General features: G+C 38.2%; 1 protein-coding gene across 2 annotated transcripts; it reads left to right on the top strand.

The window, feature by feature from the left end:
* Positions 1 to 3,482: 3,482 nt before the first annotated feature.
* Positions 3,483 to 13,551, top strand: zfand1.L (zinc finger AN1-type containing 1 L homeolog). Of its 2 annotated transcripts, none has more exons than XM_018268096.2 (8): positions 3,483 to 3,874; positions 5,773 to 5,815; positions 8,658 to 8,697; positions 9,960 to 10,087; positions 10,183 to 10,274; positions 10,472 to 10,593; positions 12,164 to 12,319; positions 13,319 to 13,551. In XM_018268096.2, the coding sequence occupies exons 1-8, from the start codon at positions 3,820 to 3,822 to the stop codon at positions 13,487 to 13,489; spliced, it is 807 nt and encodes a 268-aa protein (XP_018123585.1). In that variant the 5' UTR covers positions 3,483 to 3,819; the 3' UTR covers positions 13,490 to 13,551. The 2 variants fall into 2 exon arrangements, with proteins under 2 accessions (XP_018123585.1, XP_041422463.1); XM_041566529.1 differs by having other exon boundaries at positions 3,485 to 3,767.
* Positions 13,552 to 14,632: the final 1,081 nt, after the last annotated feature.

Raw genomic sequence — 14,632 nt, 5'->3', positions numbered from 1 at the left:
GACCACATGGTGCTAAACCCCTTTATCACATAGTGCCACCGTGAACTAATGTGGACCCAGCCAGGGACATAGTTGCCTGAGTTAACTAAAGGACCCTTAGGTGTGCAAATACTAAAGGGGAACTGCCTGAGTAATTTAACCCAAATCTCAGGGTCCCTACAATTGTATTACATTTTTGAATGGCCATAGGCTTCCAGGGAAATTTGTTGACAACGCATGGCTGGCTTTATAGGGAAAACCTTTTGTAAGGGGAAATTTGAATTATCTAAGTATATGGGAAATTTTTGTCTTTGGGGCTGTGGAGAAGAAGAAACAATGGACCATTTTTGGTTGAACTTCTCAGTTTCTCTGAAGCTTTATGATCAGATCAAGTCAATACTGGATATTAAGGCGTTTTGTAGGGAAACTTATGAGGAAAGGGCCTATTGTATCATAAGCAGGAAGCATTCTTTGAAGATGAATTTTGATGATATTTAATCTGCTTTATGTAAAAATTGTTCATTCATAATCTGTCTCTGATTTGACATTTTGAAAGTTAGTTTTTTTCTGTTTTTGTTAATGATTTTAATTATTTAATAAAAAAGAACCCCATCTTCCTGCCATAGGCTATTGAGAGATGACGTTTAACATCAACTGGAGGATCATCCTTTGTCCATCCCTTGTTTATAGTAACAGAGAAGATGAGGTTGAAAAAAAAAACTTTCATCTATCAAGGTCGACCCTTTGAAACCCCACCAATCAAAGGGGAAACAAATCCTTACTGATTTCAAGAGGGGATCAGACCAGTACTTGCAATTTTCGAACCCAGCCCTTTCTTGAAGCTATCAAATGTATTTACCAGAACAACAACTTCTCTGAGAAAAGTTCAAATTTTTAAGACTTGCTGTAAAAAAACCCTTTCTGCATCTTAGACGGAACCTCCTGAAAGTACCTACTTGTGAATAAAGCATCAGAGAGCTTATTCTATGGTCCCCTTGTATATTTGTGCAAAGTATTCATATAAGCCCTTAAGCACCTCTTCATCAGCATAAACAATACCAACTTTGCCAAACTTTTTCTCCTAGACCTTCTCCTTGTTCCCTTTATCAGCTTAGTAGTGCTTCCTTGGATATTAAGTTGGATAATGCACTGCATAGTCTAAAAGGAGGGAGAACAACCCTCTCCTCCCATGAGTCTATATACCTTTTATTATGGTATAATTTATTGCTGTTGATTGTCTACAGGTATGCCCCATGTTCTTCTCCATCAAGGATATGTCTTAAAATGTGGCAACCTTTTCCCTGAAACATTGTAAAGAAGTCTTCAAATTAATGTTTCTGTTCTGATAATCTTCATATCAAATGCGTGTGGTGAGTTCCATACTTCTTTGTTTATGGTCACTCTTATCCAGATGTTCTACTGCTTGAACATTTGGTTGTGGAAACTCAACGGGACAATAAACAAAGTTTATTTGAGACAAGCTGTGTGAATTCTGAACTCACCAAGAGTCAGAATCCCAAACAAGTGAATCACAGGGTGTTTATAGACTTTTTATGATCACAGCACACAAAGATAAGTTAATAATAAACTGCTCCCAGAATGTTACATTGTAGTTCTGAACTTAAGGACATGGTAAAACTTAACTATGAGACAGTACTAACAACTTAACTGTGGGCAGAATGCTGCAGAAGAAATCTGCATATACAGATTTTTCTCCATCAATTTGTAATTAGTTTTGGGTTGAGATCACTAGGTTGGGCCTTCAACAATCCATAAAATGATCACACATTTCTTTTAACTGTAATTAAAATCCTCCCGTTAAAGAATAACAAAAGGTATAATCACTGTGGGGTGCCAAATTGTTTACCTGATTCACTGGGCTGGTTCTCTCGTTTGTTAAAAACTGCACTGGCTTGGGATATTTCTGTAGAAGTCCATCATCTCCATCTTCTTCTGTCTCTTCTTTGTTCTTGTCTGGGCAGGCGCATGCCCAGTAGATTGGAAGCCAAATGTGTACGCATAAAGCTGGCTACTACACATGCACCTGCCTCTGCCCAGAAAAAAACAGATGAAGATAGCAGCAAATAAGCTTCTACAGATATACTCTGGGCCACGGCAGTTTTCTACTAACAGGAGTACTGGCCTGGGGTATCAGGTATGTAATTATATCACTAGGAGGTCCCAACATTTGGCACCCCCCCCCCAGGTCCGGACTGAGAATTAAAATAGGCCCTGGTATTTCAGGTACACACAGGCCCAATCAGCCCACACAGAGGCCCAAACAGCCTCCACCAGCCCACTAAATACTGACTTTCTATGGCACCTTATAGCAGCCCCCATGGCATTTGCCAGAACCCACAGTTTGCCAGTCTGGGCCCCCCATCCCAGGGATTATACCCAACATCCCTTTTTATTTTCTGTTACAAGGCACAATATTTTTTTTCAGTGTGTACCGAGGGTATGGACAAAGTCTTGTAAAAAGCCACTTTCTTTCCTTGGCCCATACCCCAGCAAGTTGCCCAATGTGTGTCAGGGATTAAAGGGGTTGTTCACCTTTGAGATAACTTTTAGTATGATGTAGTGATATTCTGAGACAATTTACAATTGGTTTTCATTTTTTATTATTTGTGGTTTTTGAGTTATTTAGATTTTTATTCAGCAGCTCTCCAGTTTGCAATTTCTGCAATCTGGTTGCTAGGGTCCTAATTACCCTAGCAACCACGCATTGATTTGAATAAGAGACTGGAATATGAATAGGAGAAGCCTGAATAGAAAGATGAGTAATAGAAAGCAGCAATAACAATACATTTGTAGTCATACAGAGCATGTGATGGGATCAGTGCCCCCCATTTGAAAGCTGGAAAGCGTCAGAAGAAGAAAGGGTCCAATTTTTATTCCATGTGTATTTGAATGCATTTTTTCCGTTTAGACAGGCAGGTCCAGTAACATCAAAAAATTCAATTGTTTTAAAGTAATATATAATGCAGTGTTGCCCTGCACTAGTAAAACTGATGTGTTTGCGTCAGAAACACTACTATTGTTTATATAAATAAGCTGCTGTGTAGCAATGGGGGCAGCCATTCAAAGGAGAAATGGTTCCGGTTACACAGCAGATAAGCTCTGTAGAACATAATGGTGTTATCTGTTATCCACTATTTATCCTGTGCCTATACATTTTTTTCAATTTCCGCCATTGCTACACAGCAGCTTGTTTATATGAACTATAGTAGTGTTTTTGAAGCAAACACATCAGTTTTACCAGTGCAGGGCAACACTACATGATATTTTCATTACTTTAAAACACTTTTAATTTTTTTGGTGTTACTGTTCCTTTAAAGAAAATATACCCATAAGTAACAATTCAAACCGCAGAAAAAGAGAAAAAAGGCAGTACACTGCTGTTACTCATCCATCCCACTAAATACTGCAAGTAACCCTCTGCCAAGTCACCTGACACCTCCAGCTTCTGAACATCACGTGATTGCGTGACTAATTGATTTTACAGACTTCCTGGTCGCCGTACCATGTGACGTCGGCTGGTTGCGCGCGTTATAGTGACCACGTGACTGTGCAGCGTTTACCGAAACCAAGGCGTTCGCGTGTATATTATCAATAATTAGAGATCTGCCAGTTCTCCCGGAAATGTTGGGAGTCTCACGACAATCCCCACATTGAATAAGAGCCCCCTGAACGATCACTCCGCGTTCCCTGGCGTGACGCTCTATGTGCGCACTCGCGATGACGTCATCACAAAGCGCCGCAAGGCTCTGACAATTGTGTCAATACAGGTTCTTATTTTAGTTATTGATTTGCGCGCTCGTTATAGTTTGTTAGTGAGAAATGGCAGAGGTGGAGATTGGGCTACACTGCAGCGCTGAGAATTGCGGCCAGTTAGGTAATAACCCATTGTTATTGTTTATGAATTATTATAGGGACTTGGCCATTTTGTGCCTACAGTGTTGGGGATTTATTTAGCAGTGTATTAAAAGAGGCAGCCAGGGTGTAACAAATGCTTTTTTTATTGTCACAGTATTCATTACAGGGAGCTCGACCATGGGAAACGTGTGTCATTGTTTATACAGTTGCTATAGGAGACTGAGAGTCATTATGAAAGTAATTCGTGTGGACAAGTACTGTATAATGTAGGGAGAATAATATCTGTGTATTTTAGAACAGAACAATTTTATAAGAATAAATAAAAAGAAACCGTCCAGGGATCAGGAACCTTGGCTCTCCAGCTGTTAAGGAACTACAAGTTCCACAATGCATTTGCCTTTAGACTCCTTCAAAAGGCTCCTTCATTGCATTGTGGGACTTGTAGTTCCTTAACAGCTGGAGAGCCAAGGTTCCTGCTGGTGCAGTGCATGTGCCATTTCCGCATCTTTCTCATTTTAAGAAGACTCATTACTTTCCCATTCTCATTTCTCTCCATCTGCCAATAGTACTACATGTCTTCCTTTCTGTCATGTTGTCCTTTTCATCTCATTTGCATAGCCACCCCTATTTATCTCCTCCTGTACACATTGGTCTCTTCTACGCCTCTTTGCACATTAGGCATATTGAACTATTCTCAATTCTTCAGGGATAGGCTTATTTTGATTGTCTGCCCCAAGGAACCTCTCATATGAGCAACAGTCGCAACATTTTTAGTGTCAGGCAGTTGCATGTTCACTTGCACCACAATGTCTTGACTTAAAGGAGAAGCAAACCCGAAAGTTAAAAAACCTTTACCCTACATAGACCCCCTTCCCTCCTCCCCCCAGCCTAAGTGTTACCCTGGGCAAATGCCCCTAAGTCTTTACTTACCCCTCCGTGCAGATTCGGTCCAGCAGAGTTCACGGGCGCCATCTTCAGCCGCTTCAGTAATCTTCGGAATGAGACCGGCAGAGTGGTGCATGCGCAGTTGGAGCAATTTTCTGTCTCACGACAACTGCGCATGAGAATTGCAGAATCGTCGGTCTCATTGCAAAGATTACCGAAGCAGATGAATATGGCGCCCGTGAACTCCGATGCCTGAATCTGCACCATGGGGTAAGTAAAACGTTAGGGGCATTTGCCCAGGGTAACACTTAGGCTGGGGGGTCTATGTAGAGGGGGTTTAACTTTTGGGTTTTCTTCTCCTTTAAATGCATATGAAACATGACAGATGGACACAGCAAAATCAATAATATAGATTAAAAATGTCCATACCCTCATATAGTCCAGCATTCCTTCAGTATGCGGTACTGCCTCCTGCTAAGTTCAATGTAACATCTCTTCTATTTCCCATCCCCATATCTCGTGTCTTACACACCCTTCTCCTTTTTGTAGCAGGGCCCTGTATAACTCATGTATCAATCAGTATTTGTAGGTTTGATATATACAGGTATAAGATGTGTTACACAGAATGTTCAGGGGATTTCCACATAAGGAGTATTTACATAATTTGGATCTCCAAATATTAAACATTAATTAAACCCAGTAGACTTGTTTTTCCTCCCATAAGGCAACCTATCTGTAATTTGTTTTGTACATTCTACTACAGGTTAGAAAATAAAAAGAAATACCTGATTAGTTGCTACTGACAATTACAGATGCAGTTAAGTTAATATGTGTAAGGATTCCTTAATGTTTAGAGGGAATTATACAGTAGGGCAAACCAAAGTCTAATAATGTGTTTATCAACGAAGGTGCAAAAGTTGGTATAAAGAGAGAGGCTTTATTATGTTTTGCCTAGTTTTTTTTTTATGTAAAGTTGAAACTCAAATGTAATCAATTATTGATTATAGTATTGTAACCTAATATTTTTTTCAGATTTTTTACCTTTTCGATGTGATGGCTGTTCAGGAGTATTCTGGTGAGATATTCTTTACACAACATTAATAACATCAGGAATCTAAAAAGTATATGCCTCATCTTCTGTTACGACAACAGCCATAGAACAGGGATTAAAGGGCCAGCAGTGCTCAGGTTAGCTAGAAGCCATTTTTTACATGGTGAATGCAGCAAAGAATGATCTTTTATCTTTGACTGCTGGGTGATCATCAGTTCCCATTCTCAAATATACCCAGTAGAAAAGCAGTCTTAGTCATGCAAGTCAACCAATTTAGTATGGTATGGAAGAGAATTTTGAGGAAATACAAGGGATGTTCTAAGTTCTATCAAAAAGTCGTTACATTTCAGAACCCTAGTTTATGTATATTTGTTACAGTCAAATACTCCATTCCAGCACTGGAAGGATTAAATCACATTAAAATCTTGTTGTAATCCCTAAAACCTAGATTGGTGCTTCCTTGTGAATGTCAGGAAGATATAACTCTTCCAGATAGCTGAGATTATTAGGAAACTGTGTTACCTTAGTTGACACATAGACAAATACAAGATTCCTCTGCACTCAACCCATTATCAATATATTTAAGACAGCGACATTTTGTGCATACTGCTACTGAAAAATGCCTTACCCTTTAAACAAAACAGGGATTGTTTGTCCATATATTGCAATATATTTAAGCTGGCCAACTACGTCAAAGTCATCCCATATCTGGCCAGTCCTATGCTCAATTTTCATCTGATTCATTAAGAATTCTATGGTTTAATTATACATTTTATAAAAGGGACGAATACGTTTTACCTGCAACTTACTAGCTGCTTTCAAAGTAAAACTCCCAAACTTGGCTGCCCTTTTATTAGACACCAGTGGGATCACCCGACTATAGTTGGAGGGGGTGGGAGCTACAACATAGAGCTGGTCACTGCTCTTGTAGAACTATAACAAACAGGGGAAAGTTGTGCTCACCACTAGTTTTTAAAATCATTAGGCGGGGGTGCAATGAGGGTGTGACCACAAAAAACATATAGACAAATACAAGATTCCTCTGCACTCAACCCATTATCAATATATTTAAGACAGTGACATTTTGTGCATACTGCTACTGAAAAATGCCTTACCCTTTAAACAAAACAGGGATTGTTTGTCCATATATTGCAATATATTTAAGCTGGCCAACTACGTCAAAGTCATCCCATATCTGGCCAGTCCTATGCTCAATTTTCATCTGATTCATTAAGAATTCTATGGTTTAATTATACATTTTATAAAAGGGACGAATACGTTTTACCTGCAACTTACTAGCTGCTTTCAAAGTAAAACTCCCAAACTTGGCTGCCCTTTTATTAGACACCAGTGGGATCACCTGACTATAGCTGGGAAGGGTGGGAGCTACAACATGCTCCTGTATAAATATAACAAACAAGGGAAAGTTGTGCTCACCACTATTTTTTAAATAGTTTGTTTGTGTATATATATATATATATATATATATATATATATATATATATATATATATATATATATATATATATATATATATATATATATATATATATATATAAAAATATGTATAATTAAGCAATTGAATTCTTAATGAATCAGATGAAAATTAAGCGTAGGACTGGCCAGATATGGGATGACTTTGAAGTAGTTGGCCAGCTTAAATATATTGCAATATATGGACAAACAATCCCTGTTTTGCTTAAAGGGTAGGGCATTTTTCAGTAGCAGTATGCACAAAATGTCCCCTGTTTGTTATAGTTCTACAGGAGCAGTGACCAGCTCCATGTTGTAGCTCCCACCCCCTCCAACTATAGTCGGGTGATCCCACTGGTGTCTAATAAAAGGGCAGCCAAGTTTGGGAGTTTTACTTTGAAAGCAGCAAGTAAGTTGCAGGTAAAACGTATTCGTCCCTTTTATAAAATGTATAATTAAACCATAGAATTCTTAATGAATCAGATGAAAATTAAGCGTAGGACTGGCCAGATATGGGATGACTTTGACGTAGTTGGCCAGCTTAAATATATTGCAATATATGGACAAACAATCCCTGTTTTGTTTAAAGGGTAAGGCATTTTTCAGTAGCAGTATGCACAAAATGTCGCTGTCTTAAATATATTGATAATAGGTTGAGTGCAGAGGAATCTTGTATTTGTCTATATGTTTTTTGTGGTCACACCCTCATTGCACCCCCGCCTAATGATTTTAAAAACTAGTGGTGAGCACAACTTTCCCCTGTTTACCTTAGTTGACACAGCATGCTTGAGAAAGGGGCGTGGCCCCGAAACGTTGCACATTCCACACTTTTTGAATTAAAGCAAAGGTTACCTGCTGCAAATGCTTTGTGTGCCAGTATATTCTGTTCCTGTTGTACTTTAAAAACATCTGATAGCTCTCCAGTAGCCCATTCCTTCCATATAGCAGACCTTGAGTATTGGCATTGAGAATCACTGAAGGTTCTGGAGACTGCAAGTGTTCACAATCTTAACTTTGCATACTTTTGAATAATGGCAAATTATGGTGATATATAGCATTGACTACTATATATCCATAGAATAGACTTGTTTACCCTGTGATTCTGAGTGCTCACCAGCTTGTTGATGGGGACTTTTAGTCCAACAACAGAGAGCCTCATAAACAATCTTGTCTGTTGAAGAAAATACATAGATATGGATGCCTTTCTGCCTGTCATAGAGAATCCAGACTACACCCTGCAGCTCTTTCCCATTACTTTAAAGTACCAGTTGTTTTCTGAGGGGGAAATGGGTTATAGTTCAACAATTGTTCGAGGATATTTCAGCCTGGACTTTCCTGATTTATGCATTATATTAGTATTATATATATATAATTATATTCTATTCCTTTAAAGCCTAGAGCACAGAAGCAGAGACTCCCATGGCTGCATACAGGTAAGTGATTTGTTTTCAGATTTACTTTTTTATTACAATAAGTATAGTGTTAATGCCCTTAAAGCTATTGCTGTGGCTCTGCTAAACTGACTCATAAAATCTTGAATTGGTCTCTCATAAAGTCTTATGTTTTTAGTCCAACAGATATTGGTCAATGTTTCTGGGCCATATAACTAAATTATTAAAGGAAGCCCACCTCCCAGGCCTTGGGATCTTTTTTACACATATATGCTGAGTGTTTGCTTATTTATTCCCTAACTGCCCTTCCTCTCCAACATGTGCTGGGTCCTTGTACAGGTCTGGGACCTGTTATCCATAATGCTTTTGACCTGGGGTTTTCCAGATTATGGGCCTTTTAGTAATTTGGATTGTTATACCTTAAGTCTACTAGAAAATAATGTAAATATTAAATAAACCCAATAGGCTGTTTTTTCTACCAATAAGGATTAAGTATATCTTAGTTTGGATTGTGTACTAGCTACTGTTTTATTATTACCGAGAAAAAGGAAATACTTTTAAAATAATAGGCTATGGGAGACAGCCTTTCTAGTATTCTATGCTTTCTGGATAACTGTTCCCATACCTGTGCCACATTATTATGTCTCTTCATTTTACCATGTTATATCTACAGTTTATACAGTGAAACCTCAATTTTACATCCCCTGTTTCGAGTTTTCCCTCATTTTTTACTGTTTTTCTGATCCCACCAATATACAATACATAATGTTTTTTCCAGATTTTACACCATTTTTCTAGTCCCCTGTAAAAAGTCAAATGGGGCTTTTACTGTATACTGAATGGTACTTTACTAATTAGTAACTGAATGTTATTAGAATAGTAAAATGACGTATTCCTTGTTTGATTTAGAACTGTCAGTGCAACCAAGCTGTTATAAATAAAAGATTCTCCAACACCTTTTGAATTACCTCTCATGTACATATCAGGGGACAATTATAAAGTGCAGGGAAAGGTGCAAAAGTGTAAAAATGTGCTCAAACTGCCATGTTTTTTGCACGTTTCACCCTGCCCTGCTCTGAATAGCTGCATCTTTCTGTACCAAATTCTCCTGTTTTGGTATTGAAGCAGCCTTACTGGTGGCTCAAGTTTTGTGACCTCCAGAGAATAAACAAAGTATGCCCTAATTAAGAGAGCCTGCTCTGTTATAAAGCAGAGCAGAGCTTTTCACACTTTTTGGGGTAAAGTTATAAAAGGGCACAGGTCTAGTACAACATTATTTAAATCTTTTATTTTGAATGTGATAGATGCCACAGAGTAATGATTTGGGGAAATCAGAAGGCAGCACCCTATACCCATGTATGTATGAAGGCTGCAGTGGAAAGGAATTGGTCCCAGTTCTATGTCCCTACTGTGAGAAATGTTTCTGTTTGGGGTAGGTTTCACATATTAAATATGAACTGATTATTTGCTTTTGACTTTTGTATGATATCTTCTTTCATATTCACTACTTTTATTTGTTTTCTTTAGACACCGGCATCAGTCAGAACATGAATGTAGCAAGCTTGATGTTCCAAAGCCACGAATGGTTGCAACTCAGCAACTTGTGAAAGAGATTGTAGGTGTGTAGTGGAAATGGAAGTGGTAAGGCATGCGTTACTTTTATCCTTTTGGGATAGAAAAAAAGTTTGGTTATTCAGTGCTTTACAGTGACAGTAACATAAAAATATGATGCACTTATACATACATGTACCATGTAATTCTGTCATTATAATTCTCTTCATGTTATGTTATCATTCTATATATAATATTTTTGTAGATTCTAAGAAGTGTGCTCCAAACAGCAAAGTCCGAAGGGGGGCAAAAAACAGTGAAACAGCAGCAAAAGTTGCCCTTATGAAGCTTAAACTACACGCTGCTGGGGACAAGTCTTTGCCACAGGTACGGCTTTCACATTATAATTTAATATGAAGCAATATTTTATTTCCATTGACTCTATTATTGTACCACAAATGTCCTTTATAAAAATTAGGTCTTTTGAAAGCTTTGTTGATCCAGAAAATTTTATATAGATTCAGTGTTGATATAACATTATTTATAAGTTAAAGGGAAACTCCACAAAAAAAACTTAAGCTTTTTGAAAAGTAAACATAATTTCAAGCAACTTTGCAATATACATCATTTAAAAAAATATGCAAAAAATTCATGATTTTTAATGATTTTTCTGACAGTTCCCTAAGCCTAGCCCCCTGCTCTCCTGCTGATCTGTCTGACTACTTTGCTAAGCTGGCTGACTACTGTTACTTTGTATCAACAGCCATTTGTCCTCAGCCTGCATCCTCCAAACCCCACAATTCCCTGCACACATGATTTCAATAAGGAAAGGAACATCACAGTGCAATGCATTGTGGGTTATGTAGTTCCTGCATGCTGTCTGTAAGCTGTGGAGAAATTTGTAACATCAGTGTTTTAGTCCCTCCTTCCCTGCCAGGATTTCAAATGATGCAGAAAGAGAAGAACTGTTAAACAGCTGGATTTCAGCATAGAAAATTACATTTATTCATACTTTTTGAAGAAACCAGTAACTGTGATGAGTATATTAGGGGTTTCTATGGGCCTCTTTATCAAATTTTGGTTTTGAAGCCAGAGTTCCCCTTTAAAATAAATTCTTATTATTGCTTACTGGCAGTTAAATATGTAGTGGACCTCTTTAAAGGGATAGACCACTTTTAAGGTAACATTTAGTATGTAATAGAAGGTAATAATTTTTTATTTGCCTTCTTCCAGCTTGAAATGAGGGGTCACTGACCCTGGCTGCCACAAAACTTTTTATCTTTATATTCAGGCCCTTTTACATTCATAATTCTGTCTCTCATTTAAACCATTGCCTGGTTGCTAGGTGCAAACTGGAGAGCTTCTGGACAAAAAGCTTGAAAATATAGAATTTGCAAATTGTCACTGCCTATACCATATTTATAGTTGATTTAAAGGTGTTGTAGCCTCATCATAATACAAAGCACAGGTATCCTATAATAAACTCTTACACTTCTGCTGAATGACACAGATTTTTCCAAGAACTTTTAACACCCTGAGATTTTGGTCCAGCCCTTTAATTCTCGTCAGGCCACGCAAACCCCCATGTATGCTCCTGATCATTGCTCATAGAGATACAATTCCACTGGATACAAATCCTATATGATTTAAAGGCTAAGTGAGTAGGGCAACTGTTCTTTGCATGCTGGTACGACTGATGCCACATTATCCATTTGTTCTGTTGTGAACAAATTATGTTTTAATCCCTGACGCATTTGTAGCCCATGGAATGTTTCTTCCCTCAACAAATAAAACATAGATTGGCAGTGCATGGAAGTAGTTATAGTACATACCTGTAATGTCTGACAGTTACTCATGCTCAGTTTCCTATATTCTCTGGTTCACAGTACACTCCCTGTGTGCAGGGTATTACAAACTACCTGTATGCTTTTAAGACACATTGTGTCCTATATTTCAGACTGAGAGAGTCTATTTCCAAGTGTATTTGCCCAAGGGCCAAAAGGAGAAGAGCAAGCCAATGTTCTTTTGCAAAAAGTGGAGCATCGGCAAAGTTGTGGATTATGCAGCATCGTTAGCAAATCTTAAGAATGATAACAACAAAGCTGCAGCAAAGGTAGGTTTAATATCACAGCAACCCCCGTCACTTCCACAGCCAGGCCTGAACTGGAAATCTGTATATTCTGACAAGTGCCAGATTCCAGACATTCACTATTTTTTGGGCCTGGGGGCAGTTTAGGCCTCACTATATTTGAAATATCAGGGTCTATTTTGAATCTTGGTCCAGACCAGGAACCCAGGAAAACTCCTAGTCTTCCCAAGTGTCTGTAGTCCCTCCTACTACAAACCATTTAGCTTATTTCAAGGCAATTCCATTGGAGAATAAAGAGTTTGTGTGATCAGATGATTAAGAATAGATTGGAGAGTAAGCCTTTGGTCTAAGGTTTTGTGTTGGGCATCCCAGTCTGACACTGGTAACCAACAACTGAGAGGCTTTTCTATGCGGGAGACTTTCTGATCACTTATAGTTTAATACCCGGATCTCACTTGCTCTACTGCATTTTAAAGAGCAACCAAAGTCAATATTTATTGGAAATAAGATACTCTCATATTAGTTTCTGTGCCTGTAAATGATCTTCTTCTGCATCCTCTGCTCATGAGTAATGCCATTTAAACACTAATCACCTTGAAAGACTTGACATCGATATTTGCATCTTTGTGGCCACCAGCAACAGCAGGCAACTAGCCTTGAAAATGTAATAGAATTTGTCAGGAGATGTCAGGTATAGGGCTGCTGTACATGGGATATTGTGCAGCAACCCTATACTAAGCTAAGCAACCTAGGCTTGGTTGTATTTTATTAGAGCTAATGATTGAAAATGTCTCTCCATTATTGTGTTGCAAGGAAAAGAGTATAATTTAATAAGTATTTATTTTCAGGAAGCTTAGTGGGATCTGGCATCAGTAACTTTAAGACATAAGTATTTTCACCCCTCCTCATTAGAAATCTGTCCATTTACTAATCAGAAACTGAGTATTTCTATATTTATTTATTTTAAATTTTATGACATATGTCCCACGGTTGGTTTTACCTGTGTGAATATTTCCATCGCAGAAGCTGAGAGTGTGCCACACAGAGACAGGAGAGGAGTTACCTTTGGACAGTACTGTAGAAACGTGGATTTCCAACTCGCAGAACCCGTTATACAATGGCGGAAATATTATTATTGAATATCTGGACAATGAATCTCATACTCTACAAGATGTCAATTCCTATTTATTATGATTCTGACAAATAAGGGACTTACAGAGGCGGATGTTATGCAATTACACAATAAATATTTTATATTGCTATTCGTAGTGTATTTCTCTGCTTTTATACATCTCTATGACATAAGGCATTCCATTGTGGCTGTTATAGAAGGAGCATTCTTGGCTCATTCGCAGGTGAAACACAAACTGCAGTGAATACATTTTCTTTAAAACCAGCTCTGGAGATCACTGGGTCTTTTTCTGTATCACTTCATCTGTCAGCTTTAAGACTGAATATTAGGGATGCACCGAATACACTTTTTTGGATTCGGCCGAACCCCTGAATCCGAAAATCGTGAAATATTCGGCTGAATACCGAAAATATTTTTTACTTCCTTGTTTTTTGATAAAAAGTCACGCAATTTTCCTCCCCACCCCTAATTTGCATATGCAAATTAGGATTTGGATTCGATTCAGCCGGGCAGAAGGATTCGGCCGAATCTGAATCCTGCTGAAAAAGGCCGAATCCTGGATTTGGTGCATCCCTACTGAATATATAGCTCAATTCAGCCAATCATAACTACAGCCTTCACCTCACATTGCGGGGTGAAAATATATTTCTGCTAAACTTCGTTTTTCATTTTTTAAATTCAAATTTTCTTTCAATTCTGTGGTCTCCAACATAGTTAAAGTTAATTGAACAACCTCTTTAATATGAGGCTACATGGGGTGTCCGCAGTGATATTCTTTTGACACAGCATCTTGCGTGACATTGATTAGAAATAATAATTTAATTTAAGGTTTTTGCTTTTACATATTCATGCACCGTCGGCTTGGGGCAAAGAGTGAAATGCAGTGAATTAAAACTGTCGATTTGCTTGTGTAAATCTGCTAGTTGATCTAGAGTAAGGCTAAAAAAACATTTGAAGCCTCTCCCATTTGCCTTGGAGGGGGAAAAATTCCTTCCTGATTCCAAGACGGCAATCAGACTAGTCCCTGGATCAGCTTGTACTATGAGCGATCTTGCTCCATGGCAATGTGTTTAGTAATCCAACAAGAGCCTGTCTCATCTTTCTCACAGCTGAATGTTAATCTGCAGTAGTGACAGTTTCAAGATTCTTCATTTATTGTCGGGTACCTACCCTCCTTATGTCTGTTGTCTACACTAGGTGGCGCA

This window comes from Xenopus laevis, chromosome 6L (assembly GCF_017654675.1).
Source record: "Xenopus laevis strain J_2021 chromosome 6L, Xenopus_laevis_v10.1, whole genome shotgun sequence".
In the NCBI taxonomy this organism is placed as follows: Eukaryota; Metazoa; Chordata; class Amphibia; order Anura; family Pipidae; genus Xenopus; species Xenopus laevis.
Note: the sequence above shows the minus strand (reverse complement) of the source record. Positions and strands in the feature narration are given on the sequence as shown.

Coding starts and splice junctions, on each gene's coding strand:
- zfand1.L (XM_018268096.2), top strand. CDS start 3,820: ATGGCAGAGGTGGAGATTGGGCTACACTGCAGCGCTGAGAATTGCGGC. Junction 10,275..10,471: donor ACTTGTGAAAGAGATTGTAG/GTGTGTAGTGGA, acceptor ATATTTTTGTAG/ATTCTAAGAAGTGTGCTCCA. Junction 12,320..13,318: donor ACAACAAAGCTGCAGCAAAG/GTAGGTTTAATA, acceptor TTTCCATCGCAG/AAGCTGAGAGTGTGCCACAC.